Source organism: Mesitornis unicolor, unplaced genomic scaffold (genome assembly GCF_000695765.1).
Source record: "Mesitornis unicolor isolate BGI_N332 unplaced genomic scaffold, ASM69576v1 scaffold1231, whole genome shotgun sequence".
Classification (NCBI taxonomy): Eukaryota; Metazoa; Chordata; class Aves; order Mesitornithiformes; family Mesitornithidae; genus Mesitornis; species Mesitornis unicolor.
Window position 1 is genome coordinate 13,084 of NW_010161448.1, and position 27,508 is coordinate 40,591.

A 27,508-nucleotide genomic window follows, 5' to 3' on the forward strand; every position below is an offset into this window, starting at 1 on the left:
TTCAGAAACTTTTTCACTAAAAGGACAAAGGAACTCAAACCTGCTGTCCAAAGCGCTCCTGGTTGGAAGTTGTTTGGAAAAGTCCCTCCCAGGGAGAACCTTCCGAAAGATTCCAAAATTATTCAGCAGGTGAGTAATGACAGAGCTCTAGGTACAAAACTTGTGAGAATTAGTGCACAGGTATTGCAGTTCTCTGCTGCTGTCTCCACGTTGTTACTATGCAGCCATAGAGAGCTCTGGGAGGACCCTTCTGGGGCTTTGTCTAAAGAATGGTAGTTACTGTGAGTTTTATTAGTATATTCTTCAGTACATAGCAATGCCTGTAAAAAGGTGATACATGTCCAAGAAGCATTTAAGCTTGTATCAATACTTCCTGTAAGATTTTGCCTTATTTAACATGTTGTGCTACATTTTTTCAATGGTAAAGTGATTGTGAAATACTCTGGGCTTCCTTGCCTGTTTTGTGCCATAAAACCATAGTCATGCTTGTATGACTTGTATGTTTTTCTTCAGACTAGATATAAATCTAGTAAAATTTATCCTCATAAAGCATTCTTGGATATCCTAGTGTTAAACATTGGGGTTTTTTTGTTTGTTTTGTTTGCTTTTAATCTAACTCATCTTTCCATAGTCCTTGTTGCCTGGAAGACTTGCTATCTGGGTAACTTGTGACAAACTGCTTAGAATTCTGAAACATGTGATCTTGTTTAATTTAGGCTTTTAATCTCACTCGAGGTATTTTTGTTTCAAAATAGTGCTGTAAGTTGAACTTACTTTGCAGTTACAGGGTACTACAGAAAAGTAATTCTGATTTCCTTTTGCTGATACCAAGTTGCACTTCCATGTATTTGTTCCTGTGGAGTCTGTCTTTAGTTTGATAAAATAATAATATGACACAGTCTTTAAAGATGAGCAATTGTAATGTATCATTAACTCGAAGTTTAAATGCAATCCTTAAGTTGAAAGATTTACTGACCTAAGAAATGTGAACGTCCCTGGAGTTGGTAAAAACAGTGACTTGAATCTCCTGAGAGCTGCTTTCTCTCTGTCTCCTCTCTCAAATCCCATATAAGACGATGTGTTTGGCAGGTGCAAATGGCTGTGAATGAAGCAGTGTTCAGCCGTCTTCTAGAAAGAGCTTTGTGGCAGACCATTTGGGAGCAACCAAAGTGAAAAAATAGAGGCTCTTTTTGAAGGACTTCAGTGTGATGGGACTTGTCACACAATGAAATGTAGGAAAATTACGAGATTGCAACAAGTGCTATTTACTCTGAAGTAATCTGCGTGCTTTTCCCAACACTTTCAAATGCCATTTTCCTTATTTAAATGTTTCCCTTTTTAAGTGAGAGGGCAAGTGTTCTTTCTTCCTTTAGTTGCAGTTGAATACTGTTGGCCTTGTGTTATGAAAATACTGTGGTAATAAACCAGATGTCCCTTCCATCCTGAGAAAGGGAGAGTATGCACAATGCTACCAGTCATCTGCTTCCTGTTTTCTAGTAACGAAGATGTTTGTTCTGGAGACCAAGTCATAGTCTACAGAAATAGTCTTATTTTCTTACTGTGTTCTCCCTCAGTGACTGTATTTCTTATAAACTGTAGTGTTCCTATCTGTGTAACTTCTCTTAAGTGGCAGAAAAGCAAATATGTTGAAACAGTGTCTTGTCTTTAAACGTGATTGAGTTGGTCCTGGCCACCAGTCATGTGGTTTGTGTTGTAATGGCTGCCAGATTAGGGTCACTATTGGATTTATATAATCTTGAGTAATGTGTCAGTAGTAGCTAATATTTTTAGCTTCTAATTTAGCTAAAGCATGCAAGGTCTTCAGATAAAGCATCGTGAGTTAAGATACACAGTTATCAAAGGAGGATCCATGTTGATGGTATGCTGTGCACAGAGTTAGGTCTGCAATACCTGAGAAAATCTGATTCTTCAATTGAGAGGTGACCCTAATGTCTCCATATTTAATGTATGTCAAATGTCTTGCATGGATGTTTAAAATTTACAATATAGCTCTTTATGCATAGGCCTTTGAAGGAAAAGCCACGGTTTCTGTTCTGGAAAACATTCAAATTTTGCAAAGTTGGTAATGGGTTAGAATGAATAAAGGCACACTTGGTTATTAAAGATCAGTGGAAAATGGTATCTTCACTTTTGAATGGCAGACTGAAGTCCCTGTCCTCGCTGTGCAGGACACGTGAGTGAAAATAATATAGGCAAGATTGCAGTTGAGGCCTTTAAGAAGTGGATAGAAATACAGTTAAAGCTTAATATGTTCTGTTCACAAGTAATTCTGTGAATGGAGTGCTTCGTACCCTGCATGGAGTGTCTCTACAGACTTCCACGTTGACCTTCTGAGTTCAAAGTCAAAGGATCAAATGTCATCTGGAACACAAAGCCTGCATCTATTTCCCATTTTTTATCCATCTGTGATCAGAACACTGTTCACCAGCTTTTGTAAAATGAGCTTCTAGGTGTAAGAGTATGCACATAGAATGAGCTTAAGGTGTAGGCAAGCTGCCTGCGAGGGAGTGTGTGGTAGTTTATTGTTACCAACAAATCTTGCTGGTTTTGAACACCTATGGCATTCTCCATGGTTGAATGCAAAGGTCTGGTGCCCATGGGCAGCTTTGGGAGGATGCAAATAAACCCTTGATTAAGGAAACTCAGTAATAATTCAGCATCCTTCAGATGAAGGATGAGATCTTAACTTTTCCTGCAAAAGGGCTTGTTAACTCACGACAGGAAAAACTTCATAATTAATAGAAAGAGAGAGCCTTTTGGGTAAGGGTAGTACTTATGTCAAATCTTTATGGCAATATTGTGAAGCTTAGAGGACTTTCCTATTAGTAAAACAAGAAAACAATTGCGTTGTTTTAGATTTATAGTCAAAAGAGTGGTAGGGAACAGTTGCATGCCCTGTTTCCATCCTGGCTGATGGAAGCCTGCTGTATTATCTCTGTATTGATAAGGGTGATGTAGTAAATTGATAATAAATGTGTGTGTTGGTCCCAGTCACTGTCTGTCAGCTAGACACTGCTGTATATGCCTCCACAGAGAAGCAGGCTGATGATTGTAATATCTTGAGTAACTTCCAAGGAAAGCTGGAAACTTAATTTGAGATACTGTTTCAGACATTCTTCAGACAACGGCGCTAGCCAGCTCTGCCTTCAGGGACCGCAGTGAACATTACTGTAAATAATTACTTTGCAAGTTACTGAGCATATTGTGGAAGAGGAGAAATACTGTTGTCAGAAAGCAACCTGCAGGGTGTGCCTGTGGCAGGGGAGACGGCAGCGTCCCTGCAGCTGTGCTGCCATCAGCGAGCTTTGGGCGAGATGCTCCAGCTCCAAGTGGGTCAGGGGTTGAAGGTTCTTGGCGGCCGCACCTCCCCGCTCGCAGCTGCTGGCACGCTCGGCTCGCCTTGGACTGAGCGCTGCCCAGGCAGGATGTGATTGAGGCCAACTCTTTTGCTGGACATCTCCCTCCTCTGGGCTTCCTTCCTTCACTGTTTTTTTTAAAAAAGGGAAAACAGCAACTCTTTAGTACTGGAAATGTCAAATGCATTTGGTTTTAGGAAGTTTGCCTTTTTTCGTGATCTGCAGCTAATAAAACTGGCTATTATCAGAAGTATGTGGTCATTAATGATCACTCTGGTACATTCTTTTTGGTCTGCACAGAAATCTGCTTTAAATTAGACTGCTGAAATATTTTAATACAGAAGCATTGAAAGCAGAAACTAACTTGTGAGCTGGCGTGTAACATTGTGGTGTGCATGGACTGAAGTGCAAGTTCTGTTTAAAAATGCAAGTTCTATTTCATTTTTTGTGCTTATGGTTACAGAAAGGAGCTTTTAATCCGTGACCAAAATGATTCTGAGTATCAACTCATTAAGTTTAGCTCTTTTTATTAAAGCAGTCTTGAATACTTGTTATGAACTTGTTTAAAGCAGCATGGTCATTTTTTTTCCCTAGTATGTCCAAATTAAAGTAAACTCAAATATGGAAATACACATTGCAAGATAAAGAAAAGTAAAACATACACCAAGCCGTCTTCACAAACTGCTGTCAGCAACAGCCTTAAATAAGTGGAGGGGGAAACTTCTTTTCTATTTACACCATAAAAAGCTTGCAGTGATTTAGAAACGATTGCTTATTCAGAAGGGAAGTGAAGCCCTCTTTTCCAAAAGCCGTCACCTTTGGTACAAAAGGGAAGGCATTCATTTTAAACAGTTCATTGAATACTGACTCTGATTCAGATGACTGGGTCACTGTCCTACAACTGACCTCTGAAAATACTGGGGGTTTGGTGGCTGTGAAGTCTTAAAAGAAAAAAAAAAAAGTAAAATACTGTACTTGAGTATAAAACCCAGTCTCTCCAATTGCATGCTTTTCTGATGTCGTTATCTCCTGTCTGAAATCTAACAGAGAAATGGCATTCGCCGAATCCGCACAACTCCCATGGTCTCCCAGGGACGAGAGTTGTTGGAGGTTTTTCTTCAGAGCACAGATGGATTTTGAGTTGGTTTTCATATGACTCAGACCTTCTAACTTGCAATATTAACTCTTCCCTGCAGTGCTCATTGTTTCAGTTCAGCAGCGCCTGAAGTTCCTGATGCTTTAAAAGTATATCTGGTACGTTTGTCAGCAAATGAAAGGATTTGAATATCTGAAAGAAGGAGGTTAATACAGGGCTAGATGCTCTTTTCATAGGAGTGGTTCTTAGGCAGATAGTTATCTAGATAGAGGTCACATTGGCTTGTCTTACGCTGCTACTGGAGAGAAGAGCAAGGCAAGACTTATGCCTATTTATCAGATATATGTAGAAATAAATTGGTAACAAGCTGCCTTGAAACCAGGACAGGCAGTAACTGGGGGTATTGAGTCTTGCAAGGAACATGTAACACCTGAATAACAATTTATCTACTAGTAGCAGTGAGAAAGCTGTGATGGTTTTGTTCGTAGACACTGTAGCGATCAGATTATAAAGAAATGCCCATCATCTTTCCATAGTCTCACATGTGGTCAATAAATGCTGTGCTAGAGAGGTAAACCAAGGTGTTATGTTGAAGACTTTCAAAGACATGCCCCAGCATATTAGACTTCTGCAATGTGTATCTTGCCAAGACTGGTGGGGCCTCCGTGAGACAAATGCCTCTTCTTGTTTGCATAAAGGACATGAAATACAGTTCTGCTCATAGTACCTGGGCTTGCTCAGTTGCTTTGACAAGGAAAACTCATCAAGGGGAGCTCCTCATGATGTCAGTGCTGTGTTGGTAGCACAAATGCATCTTCAGGAGAGTACTGCATGGTACTAATGGGACCGGTGCTTTTAAAATACCACTGAGGTTTTGACTCTGCTGAGGTGAATTCTTCTGATTGCCGGTTTTTCAAAAAAGGTCTGAGATCAGCTATGAAGAGTGTTGAGGCAAAATTTCTCTTCCTAAAGCTTGGAAAAGACTGTGTAGCATTGTACATATTTTCATTTTCGTACTTGGAAGTTGCTGGGTTTTGGGGAAACAAAGGATGTAGAAACAACTTGGAGGTAATGAAAATGGTAGAACTTCTTTTACTTTGGTTTGGTGAGACACGAGGCTTTTTTTGGTCTTTTACATCTTTTTGATGGGATGCCTCTCCCTCTGTTGGGCCTTTGAATTTGTTTAGCAAAGGATGACATGGATAAAAATGATTGTTCTTTCTTAAGAAGTGAGCTTTCGCAGGTTAAGCAGACTTACGCTGCTGAGCCTGAGGAGCTGCGACAGCACAATGACCATCTAGGCAGGCTGGGTCAGATTCCAAAAGGATAGGATTAGCAGAAAGGTGCGGGTGGTACAGATGCTGTCTTTCATGGGCTTTTTTTTTTTCAAAGTGTGGTTTCGTGGGTTTTTTTGGGGTTTTGTTTGGTTGTTTTCTTAATATAAGGCTTATCCTTCTGAGGCTGGCATGATATTTCAGTATTAAAAAGAAGGAAATAATATGGCTAGGGAGAAGGAAGCCTTTTAATATTTTATGAGTCTAGGGTATGCGTGGTACAAGAATAGTGCAGATATGTTCAGAAATAACGTTGGAGGCATGATGAGAAGCTTGTTTTCCTCGTCCAGGTGCTGAGTCGTCTGTCTGTTTGGTTTGGTTTTTTATTTTTTTAAACTCTCCATTCTCCCCTCATCCTCCCCATCCTTGAGTTTGACTTTTCCATTAGAAAATCAGCTTTGACTTGTGAGTGGAAACCTGCAGAGCTGTGGTTGTGCAGGCTCTCCCGCAGTCAGGCAGGCGTTTGCCCGATTGCCTTGCTCCAGTGTGGCAGGAGGGGTTTCACATTGCTGCGTAGAACCTTGCCTTTTATTTGGGTCACTAGTTCCTAGCCTCACAAATGTATCTCAGCTCTCATCAGTGAGGTTGGGGTGTAGTCTGCTTTTGAGGTTTCAGTTTAGAAAGACAAGTTATAACATGGTGAGGGGGAAGGTGGGGACTTTAAGGCCCTCTCTGAAGTCGCTGTGCTATTTCATGACACTTTCTACACTCTCATGTTTAATAGAAAACATCAAACACTTAACGTGGAAGTTCTCTTTGAAAGTTATCCTAATGTTTTTTTCTTGCAGAATGCTTATCCAAGTCTAGTCATATGGTTCTTTTCCCTGTCTGTGCAGTGCAGTGCAAGCACTTTTATTGAGTATTCATTCTAAGGTTTAAAGCCAGCTAGCTTATAGGTAAAGATCTAGTTGGGTGTGAGATGCCATCTAAGATGAGCTGAATGAAAACAAGGTCTTCAAAATTCATTTTTGGAGCAAACAGTTCCTGTTTTCTTGTGTCAGCCTATAGAAAATGTCTCATTCTTGCCTTTTTAGCAGCGTCTCTTCCAAGGGTAGTGTTGAATAAGTGTAACCTTTATGGGTGATGTGGACTAGGGAGGGACTGGACTGGGGAACTGCATTTGTCGTGCACTTGAGAAGAGCCATGGGAACAGATCTCCCTTTGGGTAAAGGTGCTGACTGTAGAAAATATAAAACTTCAGTTAAAACAGAATAGTCCAATAGATGTCGATGTGCATCTTGCACAAGTGGGAAGTCTTTCTATGTGTTTGTGTATTTTTGAGGGCTACAGAAGAGCCACATCTATGTTTCTTCAAACAGAGCATAAATACTCCACATGTAAATTTAAATTTTGGCTTGCATGTTACTCTATTGTAATGGTATTGTCCTTCATTTATTCACTAAGGCTTTGCTTCTGTTTTTCTCATTAGGATGACAGTACTGGCAGTCTTGCGTCAATATCTGCTCTCAGTCTATTAAACGCAGGGGTATGAAATTTAATATATATTTTTTTCTAGTTGTATTCAATGCCATGCATGGGACTATGTAGCACTCATTAAAATAGAACAAACATCACATTTTCACAGTAGCATGACTATCTTACGGCACTAACCATCAACTCATTAGATACCATTAGCAAAATAAACAGACTTCACACGTGAATCTTACTAACAGCTTAAAGTGGTGCGAGCATTATTGTTTACATTGCATGTTCTTGATTAGCAGAAAATAGGTAATGCTAGAGCTTGATAGTATTTTACTCTCTGTTTGCTGTGCCTCCTTGCTTAACAGTAAAAGTTGTTAAAAGGCTTAATTTGTAATATTTTTGAACACCTTGTATTAGTTTTGAAAACTGATATCCTAGAATCTTTTTTTCCCTGTCTCTAAGTGACATGAGCTGTTAACAGTGGCACTTCAGAACTCCAGATGCTTTTAGTAGCTATTTCCAATATGAAATTGAAAGCCTAGGAAAGCGTAGCTACTGAAACTTTTGTTATATGCTGTTATGTCTTCTGTTTGCTGGGACTGGTGCGCTTCTGAAATCGGTCAAATGCACATGCCTGTTATTTGAAAACTTTCATGTAATCCCACACCCTGTGTTAAACAGGAATAGTACAAGTTAGCTTTTCAGTTCTGTGGATCTGTTACTCTGGCTGTGTAAATAGAGCAGTAACGTCACCAGTGGTTGATACGCGATGCCTCTGGTTCATATTATGTGGTCCAGCCACTCTCAGCTCTTCTTTTTTGGCCCCAAAGCTCATGCCTTCATGCTTTTCTGTAAGCAACACAAGATGAAACCTGATAGAACTTGTTAAATAGCTAACTGAGTTAAAAATAAGTAAATGAACAATTGAAGATGGGTGGCATTACTTTGGAAGGTTGACCTGGAAACTCTTCAGTGTCTGGTTTTCTCTTGTGCTATGTGAAGATTAGTGTTTCTCTCCCTTCAATATGAGCTCTTTCTATATTGTCTGCACGTTAGGAAAGAATGTACTGTTCTGTCTATCCTGATAGCATCTGGCTTAGTTCTGGGAAATGGTCTAGTTTGACTCACAGAATTTTTCAGTGACATCTGCTCTTGCTATAAGCACTCCTTTGCTTTTAATCACCTTATAACCAGCTCTAGCTCAGCAATTTTAACATTTAACCTTTGGTGGGGGTGACACCTGATGACACAGGAGGGAATCCTTATGCATTAACAGAAATTCTTACGTAAATTTTCTATCAGTTTTATTAATGTGATGTAGGTGGGTGCCCTCTGAAGTGATTCTGTTTATGGCTCCATTCTTGGATGAGCAACCCTGCTTGAAATGAAGGGAAATAATGATATTTCTAGCTAACTGTAGAACATTGTGAAAATAATGATGTAAGTCTTTTTAGAGGCTCATTTGCTTTACAGAGATGAATGTGAGTGTAGAGGGGAGAGAAGATTAAAACCGCGTGCAGAATATGTGGCAGTCCCCGTTGTTTCCTCAACAGAAGTCGTGATTGAATAAAACCTGTTGAAGTATAAGGCTTAGAATTTTGGGTAGTAAAGCACGTTAAAAGAAACTCACACACAGGGCACATGCTTCGTTTAACTGGAGTATTGGTGCGCCTTGCCTTAGATAGAGGCAATCCTTAAGGCAGTGAAAGTTAGTTCAGTGTTGCCTGTTGGGTCACTTTGTCCTCCAGCGTACATAAAACATAATTGGATCTGTGGGGCTTAATCTGTGTAATTGCCACTTTCAGGACTGTGAGGACTTTCACAATCCTTGTAATCCAAAGGTTTTGTCACTCGTTTCCAGGAGTTCAGCTTTTGTTGTTGCGTCCTAGATCATAACTTATCCCAGGAGAACCATGTTAAATTTCATGGTCAATGTTTATTCACTTAAAGCTCTATGGTCAGGACCCTGTAGAGGCAAGTTTGTCTTCTAAAACCAAATTATTATGTACATGCTTAAATACTTTATCCCCACAAGCATACCCTACTTAGAGTCAAGTGATGCTGTTGGAATGCTGTGATGCAGCTGGTTTTCCAGCGTCTAAGCAAACTGACGTACAGAAAGGAAGCAGCAGCTATGGGCAATTACACGTATGTTACACAGAGCAGTCCAGCACTGTTCAGAGATGCCTAAAATAGCTCGGATTGGTCTGGCTGCCCTGTCTGGCTCTTCTGAGGAAGGATGAAAGAAGTTTCAGAGTCACGTTTGTCATGTAGATATGGAAAACTGCAGGCAATAAAGACCTGTGCAGGTTTAATATTTTTCTTTAAATACCAGTGTCGTGGGGCTTTTGGTTTTTTTGAGAAGATACAGTTTGGAATATCTTTATTTTCTTAAGCACAAGGGTGGTTTATAAACCGAAGACTCTTCTTTTTTTTTCTTGGCCCCACTTACCTGTTACCTGTCTGTAGGCTAACAGGCTTGTCTGTATTTCTTTAGGAATAAATACCGGAAATACAAGTCCCTCCACATATCTAAGTGCTCTTAAATACAGTCACGGTGTTATCCAGGAAGAAACAAGCTTTTAGCCTGTTAACAGGTTTATCATTATCAGTAGGTGAGAGGATACAGTTCCGGCCTTAATAAGGAGATAACTATCTTACTTTCTATTAAAGCTGAGATCTGTTTTTCTCTGTCTATTTCAGGATTGTGAAATGTTCTGTAACTTTTCCTAAATAACAGATATGCTGCAGTAAAGATTTTAACAGTCCCTGAACTACTGAAACCATATGTGTGACTCTTCCAAATGTTATTTTAATTTTTTTTTAATGTAAACAGGTCTTGTATGGTCCTGAATCTTAGCTGTCAAGTGTTCTGTCCTCTGGCATGTACCCTGCGTGTTCAGCATTTGACAAGACATTTGACTTTAAATTATCATTTTACCTTGTTATGAAAGTGTATTAGCTCACATAATTTGAAGTTAAATTCTATGGCAGCTCAAGCTTTTTATCCCATGCCAAGAATTTTGTTATGCATCAAATGCATATTTAAGACCATTGCATTCTTTACGTCTAGCCATACGAAATCTTCCGGAGAAAAATGCATATTTTAGTTGCACAAACTAGTGAGTGCCATGCAAGTCTAATGGTTCTGGGGTCTGAACTTTAAGCAAGTTTCCTGGAGCAGAGGCTTTTTCAGGAAGAAGCACCTTCCGATACTTCGGAATACATTTCATCCTGGGGAGCACGCAGCCATGACACTTTGAGCTTGGAGCTGGTTCAGTCTCTTCTTTAACTTTCTAGTAATGCTCACAGTTTTCCCTCTCTGTGCATGTGTTCATTTCTTGCAAAGAACAAATGTCAGTAAGGTGCACTTACTTCCAGAAGCAGTTGGTTGGGGAGTTCTGCCTTTTGTGGCAATCTCAACAAAAGGTTTTGGTTGTGGTTTTTTTGTTTTGTTTTGTTTTTCTCTGTTGTTTTGGAAATAGTATGTCAGCTCTTAGCATATACGAGAATGTACTTAATGTATTACTGCAGAGGCAGTAGCGTGATTCAGATGTGTTGCTTGTAATAAGAAGGTGAGTGTGACTTAATTTCTCATCTTAGTTTCATCCACCTTGCAGTGCTTTTTTTCATTCAACTGGCATACAAATTAGGGAGGTAGGAATGTTGAAAAGGTTGGTACCATTTGAGCTTCCTCATCTCTAACTAAACTGAACTCGATTTTGTGGCTCCTGTTACAAAGTACTGAAAAGTGTGAAAGTAAATCAGAACTTCTACCAAAAATATGAGTGGCGACTTTGCTGCTCTACCACAGCCAGGATGCTGACCTCTGGGTGCTATCGTAAGGTGCATTCCTAATTTAAGAATGTGGTGGGGTAGCCTGAGGTGTAAACCGTGGTAGGAGCTCCTGTGGTGACTCTGTGGCTTTAGGTGGAATGAAATAATTTTTGGTTTAAGGATATGTATATTCATTCACATGGTGAATGTCGGTTTTCTGATTTTTCTCGTGCTCGTGTGAGTTACAACAGAACTCTACCAATCCTGTGTGTCCAGATGTTCGAGATACATGTTTGAATGTGCCAAATGATGTTGGGTGCATATTACTGTCAATCAGAAACTGTCTTTGGAATTCCCTTTCAGGAGAGAAGTACGTTCTACAAAACTTGTATAACCACTGTTCTTGGCCAGAGACTTAGAAATACTTAGAACTAAGTTGTACTTAAGAACAGGTGGCTTTTAAGTCATTGTGTTTACAGGGAATTAGGTTTTTAGTGTGGATGAATGTATATAAAGGGGCAAGAAGTCCAGATAACTCCTGAGGATCTGAGAAGTGTAGTGATGTATAATGCGTATGGCCTTACCGCTGTGAGTCCACCTGATCTCCTCTGATCTCTGAAGCTAACAGATTGAGCCTGGTTAGTGCTTGGATGGGAAGGCACTTGGGAATACTGGGTGCTGTAGCATGGAGCCTGCATCCTTGGTGATATTAAAAATCTGGCTAGACAAGGCCCTCACACCATGCTGTAGTTGACCTTGCTGTGAGCAGGGAGGCTGGACAAGACGATTTCCAGATGTTGCTTCCAACCTCAGTGGTTCTGTGATAACTACCTCTTGAGATGAGATTAATATGACTTCATTGAGGTTATACTTTTTGTAAATCATTTTATGTAATGCCCAGTGTGGAAGAACAGAAATTTTGTTGGAGAGCATTAAAATGGATAGGTAAGAAGGGTGAGCAGAAAACTTTAAGCCCCCGTAGTGGTGGGCAAACACTTTGTGCCTCCTCTGGAAATCTGAGGCTGCATTGTCATGCTTGGTCTTTTCCCATTTAACTTCATGGACTTCAGCTGCTTACTGAACTTTTAAGCTATATAGCAGCTCTAAAGTTGTCAGCCCTGTTTCTACAGTGCTGTCAATGAACGCTGAATGTGTAAAGCCCTCTGTTTCTCCTTGGGAGGACTAATACGTACAAGAAACGGTGTATTAGGTGTGAAATTCATTTGGAAGCACTTTCTGGAGAAGATTGTTATGTTTGATTGGGAAGATGCATGACCTAATTAGTAATTAATGTTTTTTAAATTGTTTTTGGCGACTTAAACATGTTTTGGTTAATCTGAGACTGAATTTTCATACACAATCATTAAAGCAACAGATGTCTAAGAACAAGCTGTCTTTAGATTTAAAAAAAAAAGTTTGTACAAGTTAGAGCTCACTCGACTGTGTTTAAGAATAGAGCTGTGTGATCTGTGAAAGTGTATTCATAAAGTTCCTTGAATTTCTTCTCTTAATAAGATGATTTTTCAGCTCTTTGTGTTCCATGTTTGAACTGCAGCCTGTGGAAGATTTGCAGAGAAGCTGTCTAGTGTTCATGCCTACGGAGAGCGTGAACCCACAAGCTAACTTGATTTGGGAGTGAGCTGAAGGTCTTCTCACAGATAACCTTTTAAGATCTGCTGGATTGTAAGAATGAGTTTCCCAGTAACTTGGCAGTAATTTATTTACAGAGGCTAAAAACGAGGAAACTTAAGATTTGAGGTTTTCTTCTGGCTCTGTCTAGCCTTTTTCCTAAATAAAGACTGTCTCATATTTCTGTTTTGTTGAGTGGCTCTGTCGAAAAAGGAATTGGGATTCTTTCTTCCTCAATCTTCTGTGTATTAAAGTCTCTTAAGTATTTCTCTAAGTAGATTGTATGTTTTAACCTCTGAGAAAGAAATTAAGTGCAACAGACTTAATGGAGCGTGTTCAGAGAAGAGCCACAAGGATGGTGAGGGCTCTGGAGAACAAGCCTTATGAGGAGTGGCTGAGGGAACTGGGCTTGTTTAGCCTGGAGAAGAGAAGGCTGAGGGGAGACCTCATCACCACCTACAACTGCCTCAAGGGAGGCTGTAGAGAGGTGGGTGCTGGTCTCTTCTCCCAGGTGATGGGGGATAGAACAAGGGGAAACGGCACCAAGCTGTGCCAAGGGAGGTTCAGGTTAGAGATAAGGAGGAAGTTCTTTACTGAGAGGGTCGTCAGAAGCTGGAACAGGCTGCCCAGGGAGGTGGTGGAGTCACCATCCCTGGATGTATTTAAAGAGCGGGTAGATGAGGTACTTAAGGATATGGTTTAGGGGGTAGACAGGAACGGTTGGACGTGATGATCTCAGAGGGCTTTTCCAACCGAGCAATTCTGTGATTCTGTGACTTGATAAATATTGTCAAGTATAGTTTAGGTAGTTCTGGATAATGTCTGGTCTTGCTAAAGGCTTCAGAAACTTGAGGGATGCTGGATCTGAAGGGTGGCTGGAATCAAAAGGAAAGAAATGGGAAGACACGTTCTCGGTTAGTGTTTTTTTCTCAGCTTCACAGATTAGTGTGCAAATATATTTAAGCAGTTTGGGAAGATTATGGAGATTTCCTAACTGTAACTGATCCTTGGATGCTCAGTAGTAATACTGAACTAGAATAGATCAAAGATTAAGTTGATACAAGAAAATTCTTTCTCATTCATCTTTACTTGGCAGTCCTGGAAAGCTGTGCTATCTTGCTAACTAATTTCAACTTGTAATGTTAGCTTCTTGCTGTCCTAAATTACTGAATGCTGCGTATTTTAAAGTTACTTAATAAGCGTTAAACACGTAACATTATGCTTGCTAAGTAGAACTGAGGTTGAAAGTTGACATTTAATTTTTATCAATAATATTGTTTAGGAATATGAAGCACGGACAGGAAGAATGTATAAACCTCCACTCCCATCAGCAAGGCGTAAAAACATTGAATTTGAACCACTTTCAACTACTGCTTTGATTCTGGAGGATAGACCAGCGTAAGTACAATGCTGCGATGGAGCTGATGATGGCTGAATTTTAGATACGCTTCTGATGAGGGAAACTTCACAACTCTTAAAAAAAATAAAAAAATCACTGGGTCATTTAATCCCAGATAACAGCCTAACAAATACCTCCAGAAGACTCCTTAGGTATGTTGTAGTCTGTATGAGGAATTATGCTGAAATGAGGCTACCAGTGTCTTATCTACTGTACATTACAGCTGCCTGTGACAGTGTTGTGGGCATCCTTAATCGGGAGAATTCCTGAAGACTGTGGATTTCTTCCCTGCCATCTCAGTGTGCATTCCCTCCTTCTTCCTGCATTCTGAAAACTTAATTTCCTAGATCAATCATGAAGACTTAACAGTGGCAGTTTTCATTTCAGCAAACCTGGACTTGTCCTGCAAGAAGCTTATTTTAAAAGAGAAAAAAAAATATTATGTAGGTAGCAGCAGGAGTGGGAAGAATCGCCTTTGAAACACAAGAAAAACCTCCCTGGCTGTTGCGGTTTAGGGCTGGCCACTAAGTCACGAGTGCTGAATGCTCATTTTGTATCTGGCAGCTACAGTTACATACTTTCTTGGTCCCAAGATGATAGCGTTCACTGACACTGTTCCTTGCCCCTGTTCCAGTTAAATTTTCATGGCTCCTTAAAACTACAGCTGAAGGCAAGGAAACGGCAGATGGTGATGCAAGAAAAACTGTATTTAAATACAAATAAGGATAGTAAAAATAAGTAATAAATTGGTCAGCTATACAGTCTTGAGCAACTTTTTTTTTCACATTAAAATGGCAAAACTGTCTTCTGCTTATTTTGAACCAAAGCAGACTCTAGATTAAGAGACCAAGACAAACATTGTGTTCTGATTTGTTTTGGAATGAGCCTGCTTGGTCGAAGGGAAGTGTGTGTTTGGCAATCGGAGGATCGCTGTTGAAGCTGGTGAACTTGTAGCTGCAGCAAGCTGTCTTAGCTTTAGCTCTGACACGAACGGGGATCTGTACTTTCTTCCTTTGGCAAACCTATCCTCTCTTGTGGAAAGAGACCTGTTATTGAAATTACATTGTCATAGATTTCATGGGAACAAATGGAATGTACCATAAATGGTATATTTAATGATTAAAATATGCATGTGCCTTGGCACAAATAACTACATGGAATATCAGCATTTCCCTTTTGTCATTTCATGCAAATTACATTTGAGCATTGTTCCAGATGTTTAGCAGATCTAATAACCCTGCTTTGGGGGAAGCTATAGTGAAACTAATAAACAAAAGCAGTAAGCGTCTGGTAGTCCTCTACTGCTGTTACTGAAACACTGCTAGGGTGGCAACCCCAAAGCTCACCTTAGAGAGAAGCCAAATTAAAACCTGTTTTGAAATGATTCAGAATGTCATTTGTGTGTATTGAATTCAGGAACTTGTTTTCAGAAATCTTCCTGCGAAATCAGTGGAGGAGGCTTTACGTCACCGACAAGAATATGATGAGATGGTGGCAGAGGCAAAAAAACGAGGTATGTTAACTGCCAGGAATCACTATAACTTTCTTTAACTGTGCGGCAAAAATAATTTCAAGCTAATAGGTATAGCAAAGAGCAACCTTGTTTAATATCTAGGGAACTGCTGGAACTGCAGGGAACTGCTGGAGAGAGTCCAGCATAGGGCTACAAAGATGATCAAGGGAGTGGAGCATCTCCCTTATGAGGAGCGGCTGAGGGAGCTGGGGCTCTTTAGTTTGCAGAAGAGGAGACTGAGGGGAGACCTCATTCATGTTTATAAATATTTAAAGGGTGAGTGTCATGAGGATGGAGCCAGGCTCTTCTCGGTGACAAACAATGATAGGACAAGGGGTAACGGACACAAACTGGAACACAGGAGGTTCCACTTCAATTGGAGAAGAAACTTCTTCTCAGTGAGGGTGACAGAGCCCTGGCCCAGGCTGCCCAGAGAGGTTGTGGAGTCTCCTTCTCTGCAGACATTCAAAACCCGCCTGGACACCTTCCTGTGCAACCTCATCTGGGTGTTCCTGCTCCGGCAGGGGATTGGACTGGATGAGCTTTTGAGGTCCCTTCCAATCCCTAACGGTCTGGGATTCTGTGATTCTATTCACTGGTACATATGTGCACACAGCTTAAAACAGAACTCAATTATCAAACTGTTTTCTTACTCCACCACAGTGAACTTAACTATGTTCAAAAGTCAGTTTAACCTTTTCTTTAATTTTTAAGTAAAAACATGACGATTTTTTAAACTAATTGTGTAATGTGATCAGCTGGAAACTCTGTAGGTACTTGGAATCTTTTATTTCAAGCTGTGTTGCTGCAGTTGCCAGTGAGAGCCAAAGTACAATAAAGCTGACTGCTTAAAGATCTGTTTTTTCAGGAATTTGAGATCAAAGTTTCCATCTGTCTTCACATTAGAATTGGATTTTTTTTTCCGACCAGCTGTGTGAACCCTCCTACTCTGACTAGATACGTGTTTTAAATTAAACATATCTGTAGCATCTAGTACTGTGTCAATCTATGAATAGTTGTTGAAAGGACTTCTGTAGTCTTGTGCCTAGTGTTCAGGGAATAAGCTATTTTAAGAATCTGTGCTGCATGTTTTACTTGAGCTGTTGTCAGAGATACAAGCTTCTGAACTGATTGAGCCTCTGCGGATCTGTGGCAGCTTACTCTGAAAGATGTCATAAGACATTCAAGGCATTTGACAACTCATTTCACTTCTCTCTCGTGGTGTGCATCTTGTAAGGTGTGATCTATGGTCTGTTCTCGGACTGCATCTTTGGAGAGCCAGCCGTGTGTGTTAGTTTGTGTGCCCTAGTAGTCATTAAATTAACTGTTGCTACAGAGAAGGCTTCAGTAAAAACTTAATGAAGCTGGTCAGGCCTATCAGTTTTCCAGGGGTGACACGTTTACTCCATCAATGTGTCTAATGCATGCATAAACAGAAAATGACTTGCAATTTCACAGTGGTTCTTAGTGATGTCAAGACGGCACTGCTCTGCCCTTTTTTTCGCCTTTTTAATAAGAGGCATCTACAAATGATCCCTTTTTAACAGAAGGCAGAATATTCCTCCCCTGTTCAGCATTGTGGCTTTGTCTCAGATCTTTAGGTTCTCTTTCCAGAAAGGAAAAGACATAATCCTCCTAGGTGGAAGTTTCAGTAGAATTTGGATAATTTTTAACTGAATATAGAATTGCACTTTTGAATAATAATTTTATCTGTAATTATTGCTGATTAGTCTAAGTAATAATGAAGGTTTTGGTAGACTGTAGTGTGAAATTCATTACAAGAAAAACAGCGCTGCTGATGCGCTTGCTTTTAGTCATTCTGTGTACTGTAGAAAAGAGCGCTATGAGTTTTCTAGCCAGATTTTTACTTGTCTAAATCACTGTGTGTTTGAATAACTTTAAAGATCACTTATGTTAAAAAAAATTCCTGAGAAATATACGTCCAATCAACAGAAATAGTACCAGCCAGCTCCTCTGCAGCTTTAATTTACTCTTGATCTCTTTCAGACATCATCTAAATAATTAGATAATAGCTGAATTATTTACCTAATAGTTTATATACACTAATGCAGAATTATTGATGTTATACTTAACAGAAATTAAAGAAGCACATAAAAGGAAAAAAATAATGAGAGAGCGTTTCAAGCAAGAAGAGAGTATCGCTAGTGCTATGGTGATCTGGGTCAATGAAATACTACCTAACTGGGAAGGCATGTGAGTAAAGTTGTGTTGTGTAAATAAGGCAAGGATGGCTCGCTTCTCTGAAAACAGAGGAACCTCACACCTTATTTTCCTTTTCAGTTTTTTTATTTATTGTCAAGAAGTCAAATTTTTTTTGCCACGCTACAGTGAGAGGTCATTGCAGAGCAACATGAAATGTGCTTTTGGGGAGCTTAATGGTTTTGGTTTTCTTTAATGCGTAAGCAGAGATCCTTGAATATTGATGTGGGAAACAGTATGCTATTTTGATTGTAAGTTGCCCAGTGACTTTAGAAAACAAGATGTGCAATGTGTACCTTTTTTCTTTCTTTTTCTCCTGCTTTCCTGTCCTAGGCGTGCTACCCGAAGAGTTCGAGAGCTGTGGTGGCAGGGATTACCCCCCAGTGTACGTGGGAAGGTTTGGAGTCTAGCTGTGGGAAACGAATTAAATATCACTCCTGGTATGCCTTAACAGATCACACTTTAATGCAAAACTAAGTTGGTTGTATTCAAATAAAAATTTAAACTTTTGTTAAATCAGAGTATATTTGCTTTTTGAAGAACTGCATTTCACAACCTCAGGAACAGGTGTTTTTTACAGTCAGACATCATAACCTGGTAAAACGTGGAAAAAAGGCTCAAAAACTGCTTACTAAAACATTTTAGTCTTATAAGAGTTAAGGTGGTGCTTCTCCCAAACAAATAACTTAAATGTTTACAGTTGAGAACTTGTAGCTTTGCTCTCTTAAGGTGGTGGGAGGGGGAATTGCTTTGTTTCATGACTATTTTGATGAACTGGAAGTGTTCGAACCCATTCACAAAAATAAAAACTTGAACTATTTAAGGCATGATTTCCCTTTTGTAATTTGCATGTTCACCACAGAAGAAAGTGTAATGTAGTGCATACTGTAGAGCTGTGTATAGTGGTGCTCCAGGGGTTAGTGGTAACCATCTAATAGATTCTCCCTGCCTTCAGTGGTTAAGATGAAACCCAGCAAAAAATGCAAAGCCAAAAATACTTGGTGTGCCTTTGTTTTGGATGGGTGCTTGTCTTACCTCTTTTTTTTTTTTTCTGTTTTTGTTTTGTTGCAGAACTTTATGAAATCTTCTTGTCAAGAGCTAAGGAACGATGGAAAAGCTTCAGTGAGACAAGTTCTGAGAATGACGTAGAAGGTGAGATCTCCTGAGTGCTGGACAGTCTGCTCTTCGCTTTTACATACCCAGAGTGTCTCACAAGTTCAGTAGCAGTACCAGCTGCTATGAAATACTATTTTATTGAGTTGGCTTCCTTTGAGAAGGAAGAAAATGGCATTATAATGCAAGAAATATTTTTGTGCCTGCACTTGCCACAGTCAGTCCTGACTAACTGGCTACTTTGTAAATTGTTTGTGTCTTCCTTTGGCTGCCACTGTGACTTATCTGAAACTTCTCTAAAAAATCGTGTATTTCCATGACTGTAAATATTCTTATCCTTGGAAAACTTGTTTGAAATGCCCCTTGTTTTGTGGGGTGGTGGTTGATTTGTTCTTTTCTTGTAGGGGTGTGAGCTGAATGTGGGAGTAGGCTTAGGTAATTTGTTTATTTTGGAAAGGTAGCAGTTCTGTGTGGGAATGAAAGAAGGGAGGGTCCAATTTGATTGTGTCAGATGTTCTGGGAAGTGTAGTAATAAGGGAAAACTTGGAGTAATAGGATTTTCATCTCCAGTTGAAAAGCAAGCCAGCCCACTGTGCTTATTACTAATCTTTGGTAGCAAAGTCTGAAAGATCAATTCTTTTAGCCTCACTTAACCTATTTGAGTAATTCTGAGGGGTTTTCCTATTGGAATATGCTTAACTCTTTATATTGGCAGATAAAGATAAAGGCATAAATAGTATCTTTTGTTTCTTGTCCTCAAGACATTAATCAAAAGATGAGTTATCTGCCAGATCTGGTCCAAGGACCCCAGCAGCTCCTCTTCTGGAGTTGAACTGAATTTCTTGTATAAATCCAGAGTTTCTTATTCTCTGTACCATAGATTAGTCTTCCTTGGGAATACTCTAAATGGATACTGTCCCAAATGAAATGAGCCCCAAGTATCTTTTGAAAGAGAAAGGAAGGATTAAGCAGCAGTTCTTGAACTTTTTATTTTAGATTGCGTATGTTCTTCCTCCGTAACAATAGTTGTTGTCTTTCTCCCAGATTCCCCTAACACAGGCTGCAACAGTTCCACTCACTCCTGAAGCTACCATAGCTTTAGAACTGTCATAGTTTTAGGAGAACTGGGAAAAAATCCTGCTTTGCAGGCTACAGCAGAGCAGGTTCTGTTTTGCCTATTCATCAAATTGTGATCTTCTGCTTCCCAGATGGCTCTTGACTGGTTTAAGCCCCTTGAAGGAGCATTTTCCCAAATGCCACATGTATTTTTCTCCTCACTATCGTTAACTTTTGCATTCTGTCCCAGTGTAGAAGACAGGATAGCTGAAGGGCCAGCTGAATTTCTTCTGGAGGTTCTTGAGTGAATGCTGCCTTCTTTCTCCCATTTGAAGAATGCCAGTCCTAAGGGTGCAAAAAATCCAAGTCAAATATGAGCTAACGAGAGCTCAGAAGTAGTGTAACTTCTACAGATCATAACTGTGTGGTCAGTTCTGGAAACTTAAGTGTGAAGTTTCTCTGTATATTTCAGTTACCTCCAGTAAAAGCAGGACTTCAAAAGTAATATACTTTACTTGCAGGTGAAGTAGTTCTGGCTTCTTGTGATGATGATGATGTAGTTCGTCCTTTTTTACTCTAGTGTACATACTGTATTTCAGTGCTGCTTGTTGAAATAAACCACCAAATGAGCCAATTGCCAATGAAAAATTTGAAAAGCGAGATGCCGTGGATCACGTTCTGATCAAGAGCAGCGTTGTCGCTCTGCGCTCTTGCACAGACTCAGCAACTGAAGTCACAGCAGAAGATAAGACAGAAAACAGGGATTTGAGGACTGAGCTGGGCAAAGTTCAAATTCTAGTGAATGCAGGGCCAGTCTGGGCCTGACTAGCGTGTTACACAGAAGTAAAAGGTCATCTGTTGGTTTTAAGTCCGAGTGGTGTAAACGTGTGTGACTTGAATGAGTAGACAGGTAGCAATTACTGATCGTCTCCCTCACTCCTTGGAGTTGATGGCGTATACCAGGTATAAGTGGACAGTTTTAGCTCAGAGTATAGCACTGTAGGAGTGCACTCCAAGCGTTAGAGGTAGGTGACTTTTTTCCTTAGGTCTTAAAAGTCTTTATGTAACTCTAGCAGTTTTATTCTCAAGTCTGTAGAATTTATCAGTTTTAATTAGCATTGGTTTTACTTGCAGATGCAGGTGCATCTGTTGCTGATCGTGAGGCCAGTCTGGAGCTGATTAAGTTGGATATATCACGCACATTTCCATCCCTGTATATTTTCCAGAAGGTGAGATTTCTGTACCTTTAGTTATGACAACTTTTAACTTCTGAGTAGTTAAACAAGAAAAGAAACTTAGCTGGCTAAATGGCATGTGGTACCTGTTAATGTTTATGAAATTACATGCAAAAATTAGAATATTCTTACTGCTTCTGCAGAAATCTTGGTGCATTGTAGTACGCATTTTCAGGCTTTGTGATTTTTATATAGGTATATGCATACACATGTATATAAAATAACATGCACTATTGTAATACAGTAACTTAATGAGTAATACTACGAATTAAAACATCTGTTGCCTATGAAGAGGAAAAAACAACACTAGATGTGTGCCAGATAATTATAATTTTCCATTATGTATTGATTTCTGCTGAATTATTTCATAGGATTATTGGTCTGTTACTTTAACATCTCAAAAACTTACATTTCTTAGAGTAAAAAAACTGGTATTGTTTTAGACGTGAACAAACCAATAATTCACTGTCTCACATCGTAAAATACTGGCTTGTTACCTTGCTATATATATGAAGTGATTTTGAAAAAAACCCTTTTTTTTTTTCTTTCTTTTCCCTCTCCTTGTTCCCCTTGTATTAGGGTGGTCCTTACCATGATCTCCTGCATAGTGTTTTAGGAGCATACACGTGTTACAGACCGGATGTTGGATATGTAAGTATTTGCTGTAAAATGCTTATAACATGGCAAATGAGCTTGAGATGTTGTGTATCGGTGTATTCAATAAGTAGGTTTTCTAAACCTTATGCTACTAGCACTTAAACAAAAAAAATAATTCAACTTTGGCACATTTCACGGCAGTTACAATGCTGGTAATTCTTAAAGGTAATTAAATAGCTGAAAATGTACTGAATGTCAAGGAGGGGTATTCTGTCTGGTTTGCATGGAGAGTTTTAAATGGATGTGTTCACAAGGCATTACTGTTCTGAGAGACCCACAGTATCTGTATCAAAAACCAAAATGCCAGCAGACTTCCAGTGCGTGCTTGGCCTGTCCTGTCCTAATGGTGCTCCCACTGGTGCCATTTCCGTGCTGATGCTCTCTGCTTCACTACCACACATCCTAAAGTCCATAACTCGTTATCGGTGTCTTGTTGTCAGAGATTAATCGCTCTGAGTTCACTGAAGATAAGATTGTCTACAGCAAACATTACTGTGTTAAAAAAAGACCCAAAGATAAACCCACAACCCAAAACCCATTAAAAAACTGCCAAAAAATCCACAAACAATCCAATCAAACTTAGCCTCTCTGAATGGTGTCAGCTTAGAGAAGCAGCTAAATTCCAAACAGATGCTTTTTTCTTTGTTTTCCTTTGTTCCTGGGGGTAGCTGGGAACACCTTTCACAGGCTCTAATCACTTTTTGGCTAAAAAGAACTTGAGGGGTTTTAAGTCTGATCCATGCAATAAAACATTATTTAGCACAGGGTGTGTTTTCCTCACTAAATCTGACGTGCTTGGGACTCTGCGTCGATATCTTGTTGGTTTTTCGTGTTCAAATGTTTTTAGCCCTGAATTCTGTCATCTGTGACCTCATTTTTGGAAACCGTCCCATACTCTTTAAGTAAGATTACAGACTCTGCAGGCTCTGAGATTGCCTGTTCCCAGGGTGGAGTTTTAAAACAAGTAATTTTTCGAGGATAGGTATTCCCTTTTTCATTAGGAAAAGATAATACAACAATCACAGCTAGCTAGAATATTTCTGATTGCAAATTTTTTAATGTTAATATGGCAGTAAAATGTAATGTAATCTGATTTCCACACCAAACTATCCCACAGAAATGGAAAGCTGTTGAGCTGTTTTTGATGCATGGTAATACTTTCCTCCCTAGTTGGTTAAAATACTGAATACATTTTTTAAGCAAGGAGCAGGCAGCATCAATACCTAGAAACAGCAGAATAATCATCATTGCAGTTGAAATTGTTACAACTGTTTTTAGTACCTTGAGTGTTTGGATCATCAGTTAGCAACTACAAGAATAATGCTCTTACTTTTATTGCAGGCTAAAGCGTCTTTGAGAGCGTAATCATAGAAAAATGTAAACTTGCATTGTAGCTGGCCACTTAAAAGTAACTTTATGTATGTGGACAGATACTGTTTGGCAAGTGGAAAGACATGTATTGACTGTTCTGAAACAGAATTTTGTCTCAACTCCAACAGATCTGTCTGGGTCTAAACTGTCCCATATGTGAGCATTTTCTTCATGTCTGCTTTTCCCATAGCTTAACAATGAACTGAAGGCCAAGTTGTGTCTCTTACAAGCTCTTCGTCCAGCCTGGGTGGTTTTAACTTTCTTGCATTCCAAGTTCTGAGGACGTGTGGTCATGAAACTTTCCAGGGCTTCCATCAGCCACCCAGAACTGGCATCTCAAGAAACAGTCTATTTCTTGATTTCTATCTGAAATCAGATTGACTATATATGCATGAAAATGATTTATCCATATTGTTTCTGTTCATCTGGAAATGTTATGCAATGGTATTTGATATATTGCAGACTGTAAATATTTGCATTTCCAAAAATATAAGATGTACTGAACCTACTCACCTGTATTTGCCTGATGCTTTTCCCACTTGAAGGTGCAAGGGATGTCCTTCATTGCTGCTGTGCTCATTCTCAATCTGGAGGAGGCAGATGCTTTCATTGCCTTTGCTAACCTTCTAAACAAGCCATGCCAGCTGGCCTTTTTCCGTGTGGATCACAGCATGGTATGCACAGAGTTTTCTGGTTTTGAACCATAATGTTATGGAGGCATAGTTGATTTATTAATGACTTCCTTTTGTCTTATTGAATAGTGGAGAAATCTAACCTGTGATTACAAAATTGGGAATACCAGATACTAATTCATAGAACACATTCTATTGTTAAGATTTTTCCTCTAGAAACACCTAATCATTGTACTTATCCTAAGAAGCCACATTGTGCTGTGTTGACATCCTCAGTTCTTGGCTGGGTTTGTGTTAGTTTGTAAGTAAACATTCTTTTGATAACTGCTTACGAGGTGCTTTACTGTCTCTACAGATGCTGAAATACTTTGCAGCCTTTGAAGTATTCTTTGAAGAAAATCTTCCCAAATTGTTTCTTCATTTCAAATCATACAGTCTTACTCCAGACATATATTTGATAGACTGGTGAGTTTAGAGAACATGAAAGTAACCTTACAACCGTTGGAACACTTTAAATTTTGCTATAGGTTTTTCAGCAATAGAAATACAGCATAAAAAACCCATTCAGTAGGCGTTTGTGTACCTCAGGTCCTAGGTCTTGTGAAATCATGGTGAACTGTTCTGTGCAACCGCAGTTCCTCTGGCAGGATTCACGCTTAGTGAGCTGGGATAAGGTGTGACATCTGTTCAGATAGAAAATGAGACACACAGAATTCCTGTGCGTCTTGTTTTATTGTTGCTGCAGGTAGGAGTCAGCTATGTGTAATGTAAGCAGGGGAGAGGAGGCTACTACACTAATTGTCTTATCACTGATTGTGACTTGATGACATGAACGTTGTCAGCTACTGAAGAAAGTATGAATATAGGAATATAGACTTTTAAAGCTGAAGGAGGATTAAATTTAGGACCAGGTTTGGGAAGGGATGAACTTGGAAATACAGTGAACGTTTTGGAGTAATGAATGTTCTAAAGCAGAGAGTACCAGACTACGTTATGTGCCTCTAATGGAAGGCAGTAGTGCAAGGTTCCTTGAAGTGTGTGTAGTGCTGCCAAATATGGAATGCCTACTCATAACTGTGTGTGGATAAGGATGTGCTTCATATAGGATTATTACATGGGTTAGAAGTTTCTAATAGAGTAAATTGAATTAGGTAGAATTAAATAATACAAAAACATCATGTCATCTTGACTACTTGGGAATGAAGAACTTCAGCTGTAAGATGCAGCTTATCAGTAAGCCTCAGCAGGAGCATTGAGTCAGGAGTGTGCTACAGTCCTGAGGGTTTACGCAGATGGAGAGAGGTATATATGTTGTGGAAATAGTGCTGCTGTACAAAGCACTATAGAATATTCTGCTTCCAGTTACCTGGAAGAAATGAAGATTGTTATTCTTGCACATGTTCCCAAGGTGGCCTTGAGACAGAGGGAGCTCCTCTTATAAAGAGAGTAGAAGAGGTTATGGCAGTCTGTGGTAAGGAGTGTTCTGAGGTTCCTGAACGGCTTCCCTATAGGAATAATGGGGAAACAGAGAACACTGTGCTTTGCATCAAAGGAGCCACTACGAATTTATGGGAGGGCTACTACGCTGTGGTGCATACAGCAGACTGAACTCTCTGCCCGTGTATAATGAATGGTTTTTTTAATGATAAACTTTGCAATAAGAAAAGCAATTCAACTTTTCCCAGTAAGAATAGAACAGTGACTGTCTTTAGATTTTGGTGATGTTTAATGTGAATAGAAATTCTAAATTTATGACAGAAATACAGATACTGAATTTCATTAGTACATTACTGGGATGTAGCCTTCTGTTAAATGAATTGTGGCTTTAGATTTACTTGAGCAAACAAATTAACAAACTGTTAAAACTGCATGGTTTAAATAATGGGTAGGATTAAGTTATGCAGTTATGATCTTTGTTGCTCAGGTTCTTATTCGTATATTGTACCTTGTTTGAGTGTAAAGATGGCTGTGACTTCTCTAGCCAGATCTTCCTGAAGGAGGTGGCTTTTAATGGAGTATCTTCCTGTAGCTTGAAAAGAGATGGATTTCAGAGTAGGAGTTCTGACTTCAAAACCTGGAGACTTGGGGATCTTTGAAATAGGGCAAAAACTAAGGACATCTGAAATAACTTGTCATCTGCTCACTGTCACCTAATGTAACTGAGACTTACAGGAGATCGTACTTTCATCTTTCTGAAGTAGGTTAAAGTTATAACTGTGCCTTTTTTTTCCCTCAATTGTAGGATTTTTACACTCTACAGCAAGTCATTACCACTTGATCTGGCCTGTCGTGTCTGGGATGTATTCTGTAGAGATGGAGAAGAATTTCTGTTTAGGACAGGGCTAGGAATCCTTCGGTTATATGAAGATATTCTCCTACAGATGGACTTCATTCATATAGCACAGTTTCTAACTAAACTTCCAGAAGACATTACATCAGAAAAGCTTTTTGGTTGTATCGCAGCTATTCAGATGCAGAATAGTAACAAAAAATGGGCACAGGTGAGTTTCTTGTGTCTATGGATCCAAACAGACATGTCAGCACATGAGTATATGGTGCACTTCTCTTACTACTTTATGCTGCATGTCTGACTTCTGAGCAATGGGAACGTCCTTTCTAGTGTCTCATTCTAGAAATTAATCTCCATGCTGTTATTGTGGTGGTTAATCTTGATCTGTTTTTATAAGACTGGCTTTTAAAATATTCATTAAATAATTTACTTTTCCAGGTGTTTGCCTCACTGATGAAGGACAACAAAGAAGGGGACAAGAATCATAGCCCAGCACTGAAAAGCTAATCATAATACTGTGGAGGTCGATTGAGAACGTGGAAAACCACTTGAAGACAAAGGAGTTTTCACATCGCTTCTATGTGGAAAAGCACTATAGAAAATGTGAAAATGAGATGAAAAAATGTCACAGTTCTCAGTGGAGTAATGAACTGATGAAATCTTCACCCTTTTGCCAGTATTAACTTTTGTCGTGGGAAGATGTTTTCGCACAGAATATTAAAACCTATGAAACTGAGAAGCGGGGGGAGTTCATATTTAATACTTTAAAAGAATCAGCTCAATGCAATAAACATTTGTAATAACTTCTGTTGGTACTTTAAAAAAAATTTCGAGGCATACCTTTTTTTACAAATACCACAAAGGCACTTTTGGGGGGGATGAGGGAAATGCTAAATCTTAAGGCCCTAAAACTGCTATCCAAACCAAATGCTTTGGTACAAATATTACCTCCAAAATTAACCATTTGAAAGTATTAAGGACCAAATGAGGTTGTTTGGTATGTTTATGTACAAGATAGTTAAAATTTGGGAAGGGATGTTGTCTTATTTACTTGTTGTTTTTTAAGTTGCAACTTCATTCTTCAATCTGGGCAAATGTAATTAACTCAGGAACTGTGGAAGTATTGTGCCCAAACCTGTTAGAGCAAAAGTCATCTGAATTTTAAACAGCCGTAAGATCAGGGCTATTGTTTTCAGAGTGTACAGCTTTCCAAGCCAGTGGTGTTAAGCATTTGTTTTGGTGTATTGGTTGTGCAGCTTATTAAAAATGGAGTGGGTATTCTGTGAAAGGGTTTTGCCACCAGAAGTTTTATGTTGTTGAGCCATTTCCGACTAGGAAATTTACTTTAACGTGATGGTGAACACTAGAAACTGACAAAGCTATC

General features: G+C 39.4%; 1 protein-coding gene across 1 annotated transcript; it reads left to right on the forward strand.

Annotated features, from left to right (window-relative positions):
- Positions 1–5: 5 nt before the first annotated feature.
- On the forward strand, positions 6–27,508 carry TBC1D12 (TBC1 domain family, member 12; the record flags this gene model as incomplete). Its single annotated transcript, XM_010192853.1, has 13 exons — positions 6–129; positions 7,237–7,293; positions 13,921–14,036; positions 15,468–15,550; positions 17,647–17,764; positions 18,104–18,210; positions 18,842–18,922; positions 21,074–21,168; positions 21,754–21,825; positions 23,748–23,876; positions 24,190–24,299; positions 26,077–26,335; positions 26,563–27,508. Coding segments are annotated over 13 exons (1,420 nt in total), but the record flags the coding sequence as incomplete, so codon positions are not given.